At 58.3% G+C, this 9055-nt stretch overlaps 1 protein-coding gene across 1 annotated transcript; it reads left to right on the top strand.

The window, feature by feature from the left end:
* The first annotated feature begins 905 nt into the window (after positions 1–905).
* On the top strand, positions 906–8776 carry LOC137141278 (zinc finger protein 135-like). Its single transcript, XM_067530109.1, has 4 exons — positions 906–941; positions 1849–1967; positions 3504–3617; positions 4648–8776. The coding sequence occupies exons 2-4, from the start codon at positions 1880–1882 to the stop codon at positions 6753–6755; spliced, it is 2310 nt and encodes a 769-aa protein (XP_067386210.1). The 5' UTR covers positions 906–941; positions 1849–1879; the 3' UTR covers positions 6756–8776.
* The last annotated feature ends 279 nt before the right edge of the window (positions 8777–9055 follow it).

The raw sequence follows: 9055 nt of genomic DNA, 5'->3' as shown, positions 1-9055 counted from the left end.
AAGCATTCTCCGGAAAAGATACAGTCCTTGGGATTTTTTTCACCCTCAGAGGCCTAGAAAGCTTTGTCGACAGGAGTTACTTCGGTGATCAAAACGTGCTGTGATTACAGTGCTCCCGCCCATCCACACAGCTCTTCTTCCATCGCCAAAGCACGTCCACACTGGTTGCTCTGAGTAGGCAGTTGTCCCACTGTGCAACTCGCCACGTTGTGCCATGAGGAGCTGGGGGAAGGTGGAGAGGATTGCGGTGCGTCACGGGTGCGGGCTCAACATCCCCGGATGCAGTGATTTCCACCCCGCCGGTCCTTGTGTTCCCGGCTGCGTTTCGCAGCATGGCCGCAGAGCAGCCGAGTTCAAACCGATGGCCAGAGCGGTCAGGATGGGGCACCGTGGGACACTTCTGGAGGTCACTTACCGTGACATAACCAACCGGGGTGTCTAGACGGAGGTTTTGTCAACTTACCTTGGGTGAAAATAGCTTCACGCCTCTTGTCAGGGTGGTTTTATTTTGTCAAAAAAACCCAGGGCAGTTTTGTCGCCCGGAGGGGTGATTGCAGTGTGTACACCAGCACTGTTTTGTCGGAAAAAAAAGCTGTCCTGGGTCGACAAAACTCTCTAGTGCTGATCAGGCCACAGAAGGATCCCTCCAGGGGTGTGGGTCTATCCATGGAGAGGAACTTGGGGAGAGGTTTTTTTTTCCGGAGCTGTCTCCACTAGAGGGCTCTGGTTGTTGCAGAGATGGTAGGAGGCTGCTCCGTCTGCGTCCCTGTGTTTCCTGCGATCAGCAGACCAGGGGAGGCAGAACTTCCCAGGTTAGACAGGGCCTCTGCTGCTTCCTTAGTGCCGACTCAGAGACCTTCAGCCAGGCTCTTTCTGCGCCCAGCCCGGGCGGGGAATTTCTCCGGTGGCTGGAACCAGCCCCCTGGGACATCCACCTACAGGTGATGGAGAGAGACCTGGGGGGAAAGGCAGGAGAAGGGCAGGAAAGTGGCCCCTTCTCACCCCATCTCTGCTCCCCGGATGTCTGCCACTGACACACCGGAGCTGATCCAGCAATGGGAGAGCGGACGCCCTGGGGAAAGGGACGGGCTCCCAGGCAGAGGGGGAAGGAGACGGAAAAGGGGGGCAGAGCGGAGAGCAGTGGGGGTAGCAGGAGTAATAGGTGGGAAGGAAAGTTCCCAGCCTTGGCCTGATCCATCACTGCAGTAGCTCGACTTTTCCTGGGAGCGAGATGAGGAGCAGAGAGAAAAGCCAGTGCCTGCCTCGGCCGAGTCCCTCGGGGACAATGTCGGGGGGTCTCCACCAAAGTGGACCCCTTTGATTCTTCTCTTTTCTCGCATTTGGGTCACGGGCTGGGGTAAAACTGGCTGGGTGGGTTTAGTTCTGCCGGGAGGGGCCGATTCTGCACTGGAATAAAGCCACCCAGCCTGGCAAAATCCATCTGTCTGCGGGGAGAGAGTCTGGGGGGAATCGGGGTGTAACATCGACTAACGCTCCTTCTGACACCTCCCCGGCGGCCCCAACAGGCTGCAGAACGACAGCCACGTTTCGCTCCCAATCATCCCTTCCTCTCACTCTTTTGGGGAACAAACTTGCTGGGACTCGGTTAATCTGAGGCCTGATTTTTAGGAAGACACAAAATCCGGAGGAGGCGGTGGAAATTTCCCAGTTTGGGGGATGGGGAGTGGCTTTCCCGTAGCCCCCCGGTTCCATTCAGGAGGGACGTCTAACCTGAAACTTAAGAGGACGGCAAGCAGTCCTCCCGGAAATGGCAGATGGGATTTTGGGGGAAGGGTGGGGTCGCCCCAGGAGCAGCAGGTGCTGAGCGGGACACTCTTGTTCTTTCAGGTGCTTTAAAGGAGCCGGCTGCAACTTTCCGATGGAGAAGTGGGTGTTCCTAGACCCTTGGCAGAGGGCCCTCTACAGAGATGTCATGCAGGAGAGCTACGAGACCCTGATGTCCCTCAGTAAGGAACCATCTCCCTTTGGTTATTGGAAGTTCCCTCTTATGCTAGGGCTGGGAAAGGCCCAGATCAGCGTGAGTTACAGCAGCTCAAAGACTGCTCTAAGTTACTCTTTGCTTCTCATGAACCTCTATGGTCTCTTGGCTGCAAAGAACACCTCTAGCTTAGTGACAGGAATCCTACAGTCCTGACTCAACCAAAGCACCTTTGAGATCAGTGGGAATTTTGTCTTGTTCCCTTGATGCTCTGGTGCTTGCCGCTGTTGGACGAGAGGATGCGGGGTTAGAGGGACCGTTGCTCTGACCCAGTATGGCAGCTCTTACGTTGGGTGAATACCGCGAGGATTAATTAGTAATAATATTTTATTTTGTATTGCCTCTGGGGTGACAGATCAGAATCCAGCCACACCTCGTAGCACGTGAAATACTTTGGAGAAATCAGCACCTTTCATTTAAATCGACATTTTTCCAGAATCCTCTTTTCCAATGAAAATTTCATAACCAGCTCCATGTATTTGAGGCGGTAGCTTTGTTCATGTGCACAAAAGGGTGGAGTTAAGGTCTGGCTTCAACCAGGCAATGGAAGTTGCATACGGCCTTACACAGAATAAAGCAGAACAGTGGCTCTGACACGGTTCATGGTGCAGCTTAAATGCTGGTTTCACAAAGTTTTTTCTTTGCATTTCATTGCCTAGGTTTTTGTTTTGTTCTTTAAAGAGAAGCGGGTCCCATTACCGAGGCCGCCCTACTCAGCCGGCTTGCATAGAATTGCAAATAGAGCTCACAGATTAGAGACGAAGGATGATCTAGTGGATAGGGCTTTGGACTGGGATGTAAGAACACTGGCTTCATTCCTAGCTCTGCCACGGCCTCCCTGTGTGACCGTGACCGAGTCCCTGCGTCGCTCTGAGCCTCAGTTTCCCCATCTGTAAAACAGGTCTAATGAGCCTTGATTGTCTAGTGGGTATGTAAACTCTTCGGGGCAGGGACCGTCTCTCGCTGTGTGTCGGTGCATCTGACACAGTGGGGGTCGGTAACACACATCATAAGAACTGCTGAGTCTCTTGAATTCTGCCATCTTCAAATGAGACCCCCAGCAGGTGATTTGTCCAGAGCCGGCTGGGTACCCAGGACAATTCACCCCTTCATATTAACTCGACCACTTGTGTCCTTAAAGCCTGATGCTCGGAATTTCCTGAATGCTGGCTGACCCCAAGGTGGTGCATATGGGCCGTCGAGCCGTACCAAGCCTGCTGCACAGATGGGGCAGCTGCCCGTGCTTCGGGGCCTTGGCACCTTGCTCACGAGTCTAAGCTTGCCACGGGGAGTGCTGGGGCCTGCCAATCTTCAGGGGAGACAAGTTCACACGCTGGTGAGAGAAAGGCAGGAGACCCGGGGGGTGGGGGAGATGGACAGGGAAAGCCCACACTGGGTTGGAGGTGGAAGCAGAGGATTAAGGAAGTCGCCCAGCTGCCCTGAGGGAAATGGGGAGAATGTCTTAACCAACCTTGATCTTTCCCCTCTTTTCTCCCGTGCGCAGAATATCCCATACCTAAACCGGACGTCATCTCCCGGCTGGAGCAAAGAGAAGAGCCGTGGGTCCCGGATCTCCAAGGCTCCGGGGGAAGGGAGCTTCCCACAGGCACCGGCCCAGGTGAGGCAATCCCTTCAACCGGCTCAGCAACCATCTGGGAGCCAAGTCCGGAGCTGGGGTTTCCCCAGGAAGCCCTCGTGAGCTCTCCCACTTCCCACCCAGCACCTCGGCTTGTCGGCCAAGCTCCCTGGGCCCCTTGCACTCAGTGTGACGGCGTTTGTCCGGAATGTGACTGCTTTCGGAGGCCGCGGCCGCCGAAGTCCAAAGTTTCGGGCCATGTTCTCAGCATCGGAGGGGGGAAGGGGAGCCAGAACCTGCTTAACTTTGGTGAAAATCAGAAAACCCAAAGGGGAGACCACACAGAGCCCGTGTCAGCTGATGGGCGACATCGCAGCTTCTTCCAGCCCCTCTGCAGTTGTCTGTAGACCAGGCCACCAGTTGATGGTGCCCTGGGCACCTTCTAGCATAACCGGTCTCCTCTCTGCCCTTTCTCCCTATGCAGTTGACCCCCTGAATGACTTATCTCCCAGCCAGAAAGAAGAGAAAGAATAATGGTGGAGGAAGGGAGGAAGAGAGGGGACTCACAGCCCCTGGAATGGGGGAACAGGGAGATTGGGGGTGCACCCAGAGCCCCTGGAATGGGGGCAGTGGGTGGGGAGTCCCTGCAGTGGCAAAGGGAGCTAGTGGGGATAGGCCAGGAGCAATGAGCTCAACCGATGGGAACAGCAACGCCTTCAGCCCTTTCGTCGCCTCCTTGTGGTGGACGGGGCCCAGGGCAACGCCTTCCACTCACCCTCTGGATGCGGAGACTGGAGGGGGAAAGCAGGCTGGGTCGCCTCTTCTCTCCTCCCTGGGAAAGGGCTTGGTAGGCAGGGGAGAGAAGGGGTCAGCTGATTTTCGTTCAGGATCTCCAAGACGTTATTCTGGTGTAAGGTCAGAAGGGATCATCCTCTGGGCTCGCCTCCGGCATAGGACAGGCCAGAGAATTCCACCCAGGGCCCCCTTCTGGTTTGGTTCACCCCAGAGCAGCAACCTCCTTCCCCCCCGGGCACGGGGCAGGGCTCATGTCCGGCCTCTCTCCTTACCCCAGGGACGGCAAGCGAGACCGAAGGGGAGGATCCGCAGCAAGGAAGCCCAGAGACAGCATCATCAGGAAGCAGCCGGGGAAAAGCAGCCCGTAATCTCCAAAGGGGCAAAGCTGGCCGGCCCGGCAAACAGCAGGGAAAGCCACGGGGGAAGAGGCGGGGCAGAGCAGCTGCCGGCAACGCAGGTTTCAAGAAGCTCCGGGAGGTGGTGGGCCTGCGGAGAGGCCGCACCAGGGAGTCTTCCAAAACCAGGCTCAGCGTGGGTGGTAGTAAGCAGCTTCCTGCAGGAGAGGAGCCCTCTCCATGCCCTGAGTGCGGGGAGAACTTTACGGAGAAAGCAGCGCTCATTACGCACCAAAGATCCCACACGAGCCGGGGCACCTATCCATGCCCCGAGTGCGGGGAGAGCTTCATAGAGAGATCTGCCCTCGTCACGCACCAGAGCTCCCACGCAGGGCGGGAGCCTGGCCCGCGGCGCCGTCCCCAGGCCCCCGGGGGGAAGCGTTACCGCTGCTCGGAGTGCGGGGAGCGTTTCCGGGTCAGCTCCCACCTGGCCACCCACCTGCGCCTCCACACCGGAATCAAGCCCTTCCAATGCGCCGACTGCGGGAAGGGCTTCGACTGGGGCTCGCACTACGCCCGGCACCGGCGGCTGCACACCGGCGAGCGGCCCTTCCAGTGCGCCGACTGCGGGAAATGCTTCGGGCGCAGCTCCCACCTCTACCGGCACCAGCGGGCCCACGCCGGCGGGAAGCCCCTGGAGTGCCCCGACTGCGGTAAGGCCTTCAACAGCAGCGCCTTCTTCCGCAAGCACCTGCGGGCCCACGCGGCCCCCCGGCAGCCCCACCGCTGCCCCGAGTGCGGAGAAAGCTTCTCCCGCAGCACAGCCCTCGCCCGGCACCGCCGGAGCCACCGGGGCGACAAACCCTTCCGGTGCGAGGACTGCGGGAAAGGCTTCGCCTGGAGTTCGCACCTGGAGCGGCACCGGCGCGTCCACACGGGCGAGCGGCCCCACGCCTGCGGGGAGTGCGGGGAGGCCTTCAGCCAGAGCGCCCACCTGGTGAAACACAAGCGGGTGCACACGGGCGAGAGGCCCTACGGGTGCCCCGACTGCGGGAAGAGCTTCGGGGACAGCTCGGCCCTGGCGACACACCGGGGGTGTCACGCCGGCGGGGAGAGACGCCGCCCAGGCGCGAGACGCCCGGCGGCAGAGAGACCCCATCGCTGCGACGACTGTGGGAAAAGCTTTGCTCGGAGCGCGGCGCTGGTGAGACACCAGAAGAGCCACGTGCAGAGACATCCTGACGGTGGAGAGAGCTCAGCCCAGACAAGCTCCCCGGGGGAGAATCCCCCCCATCCCTGCCCCGATTGTGGAAAAAAATTCCCCCGCCGTTCCCAGCTGGACAGACACCAGCGCCTGCTCCACGTGGGTGGTCAGTCCCACCAACGCCCGCAGAGCGCGGCGTTGACTAAGCCCCAGAGGAGCCGCCGGGGCGACAAGCCCTTCCGGTGCGGGGACTGCGGGAAAGGCTTCGCCTGGAGCTCGCACCTGGAGCGGCACCGGCGTGTCCACACCGGCGAGCGGCCCCACGCCTGCGGGGAGTGCGGGGAAGCCTTCAGCCAGAGCGCCCACCTGGTGAAACACAAGCGGGTGCACGCGGGCCACGGGTGCCCTGACTGCGGGAAGAGCTTCGGGGACAGCGCGGCCCTGGAGAAGCACCGGGGGTGCCACGCCGACAGAGGGGACGCACCCCGTCGCTGCAGTGACCGCGGGAAAAGTTTCAGCTGCGCCTCGGGCCTCAACCGGCACCAGCCTTCCCAGGTGGCAGAGAAACCTCACCAGTGCAGGGACTGTGGGAAAAGCTTTGGCCAGGCACCGGCTCTGGCCAGGCACCGGAAGCTCCACGCAGCCAGGGAGAAACCCTTCCACTGCGCCGATTGTGGGAAAGACTTTGCCTGGAGTTCCCACTGGGAGCGGCACCGACGCAGCCACACCGGCGAAAAGCCTTTCCAGTGCGCCGACTGCGGGAAATGCTTCGGGCGCAGCTCCCACCTCTACCGGCATCAGAGGAACCATGGCGGAGAGAAACCTTCCTCCCCAGGGGCTGAGTAAGGGGGAACGCAGCCACCAGAGATGGACCCTAATGAGACAATAGGGAAACCACCCCAGAACCCTGGGAGAGGAACCTTCCGGAGAGGCTTCAATTTTGCTGATCCTGGCAGCTGGCGGGCCCCTGAGGGCATCCGTCTGAAAAGTGATCTCCTCCTCTCACAGGAGTTGGATGGGAAGCAGCAGTGGGAGAAGGCAACAGGGGAGGTGCTGCCGCTTTCCCTATCCCCCCCCGACCTACACACTCCTGCCTGTCCTCTCGCCGGTCTCCCTCTCCCCTCTATCAGTCAGGAGTCAGGGCCGCTTCCCCCTTATCAGCGGCTCTGCGAGAGGCTGAAATAAAGGCTCAAGAGAGAAACGTGTCACACCACGCAATCCGTGACCCAGAAGCAGTTTCCGAGGAAGCACGGGAGGGAAGGCGGGGGAAGGGTGAAGTGCCGTTTCTCAGGGGGCAGCAGCTGCCCCTCGGGCTCCAGGAGGAGAGGAAACCCGGGCTACAAAGGAGAACGCCTGAAAGTGGGAAGCGGAATTGACCTGTGGGACTCACTGCTGCAGGACAAGGGTGCATTTAGGGGTTGTTTTCTGCAAGGGTTCCTAGACAAAGGGGTCCCAGGAGCAATAGGTCCTGGTACCACATTTATATGGTCCCCTATTAGCTGGAGTGTCACATTTATACCATTCCCCAGTAGTCGGGCGTGTCACATTTATATCACCCCTCCCCTTATCCGGAGTGCCACATTTACACCGTTCCCTGTTAGCCAGAATGCCACGTTTTATACCACTCCCCGTTAGCTGAGTGATTATTAGAACTACTGGGTCAGGGGCCATTTCAAGGAGTCAAGTAGGAGAGACAGAGGCTGAAATGGGGGGAAATAGACCCTGATGCCATCAGAAGGAAAGTGGGGAGCAGGAGGAAGGCTGAAGCTGGTAAAATCACCAGGCCTTATGGTCAACCCACTGGGATTAAACCAGGAATAGCCAGAGCTACAAGCATGAGTAGTTGTCACAGCTTGATTTAAAGCTTTGATTCTGGCTCTGTCCCAACCCATACCTTGTGGATTGGCACAGAGGGGGACCTTCTAACGAACACGCAACAGTGGATTACGTAGGGTTTGCTCTTGCAGGCCAGGCGACTGAGAACCGTTAACTCAATGCACAGGTGAGAGGCAGGAAATCTCTGGGGTGCTGGCTGAAGAATGAGAAGGGCTAGGAGGACATCACGGGAGGAGTAAAGTCAGGGTGACCCCAAAGGGATGATCCTGAGTGGAGCTGAGCAGGAAGCTGGGGGGCAGCTCTTAATGGGACCTGAATCCAGGCCAGGTCCCATCCCTGAGACCGGCTGGTCACGTGTCCCCGTCTATCACCATGTCCTGGGTGGGGATGACAGAGACTATCTGTGTCCCATTCACCCCTGCAAACCTGCCAGGGGGATAAAAGCCTCAGACGGGACTGGCAACGCAGACTTGCCTTCTGCCTATGAGGCCTCCTGCTGGCCGAGAAGGGGTTAATGCCGCCATATCTGCGCCCACCAGAAACTGGATCACTGAGAGACCGCTTTCTCGGTGTATTTGCACTGTTACCTATTAGAGGATGGAGCGGCCCAGTGGATCATGAACTGGCTTGTAAAGCAGGAGACTTGGGCAAGACCCGTTCCCCTCTCTGTGCCTCAGTTTCCCCTCTCTGCCTTTGTTTATTTAGACTGCGAGCTCTTTGGGGCAGGGACGGTGGGTCTGTGCAGCATCCAGAACAAGTCAGCCCTACAGTTTGGCACCTAGGAGTTGGCTATCTTTAGAACTGAGAGTCCTAGACTCCCCACCGTCCGTAATCCTGTCTGCACCGGATTCCAGTCTGTCTCTCTTCACTGGCCTGTACTTTCTCCAGCCACAAAAGAAGAGTTGGATTCGGCTGGTGGTAGAGGAAGGGGTAATGATCCCTGAGCACAGATGGTCTTTAGTTTTTGGGGTTTTAAAACAGTGGGGAGGGGGGTAGGATCTATTTATCGAGGTTCGATGATGGGGGAGTCTATTGATTTCTTTTAACAAGTAGCAGCTGCTGTATTGGTGTCCTATGAATAAATGGCAACACAATTGGGCTGGCACTGCGTACATCCAAGTTGGACGCACGTCCTTAACTCACCTACTTGGCTTAGCGGCATGGGCTGGGAGTGGCCGCATATGGTGCCTGCACCACTAGGGGGCAGCAAGCTCCAGCAGCTACCACACTGGGGAGTAGAACCCCCGGGTTCTAGTCCTGGTTCTAGGAAAGAGTGGGATAAAAGGGAGTGAGAGCAGTGGGGACTAGTG

The sequence above is a fragment of the Emydura macquarii genome, unplaced genomic scaffold (assembly GCF_026122565.2).
Source record: "Emydura macquarii macquarii isolate MOO-44397 ecotype Brisbane River unplaced genomic scaffold, CSIRO-AGI_Emac_v2 contig_3035, whole genome shotgun sequence".
NCBI classification, from domain to species: Eukaryota; Metazoa; Chordata; order Testudines; family Chelidae; genus Emydura; species Emydura macquarii.
The sequence above is the reverse complement of the archived record's forward strand: the minus strand, read 5'-3'. Positions and strand labels throughout refer to the sequence as shown.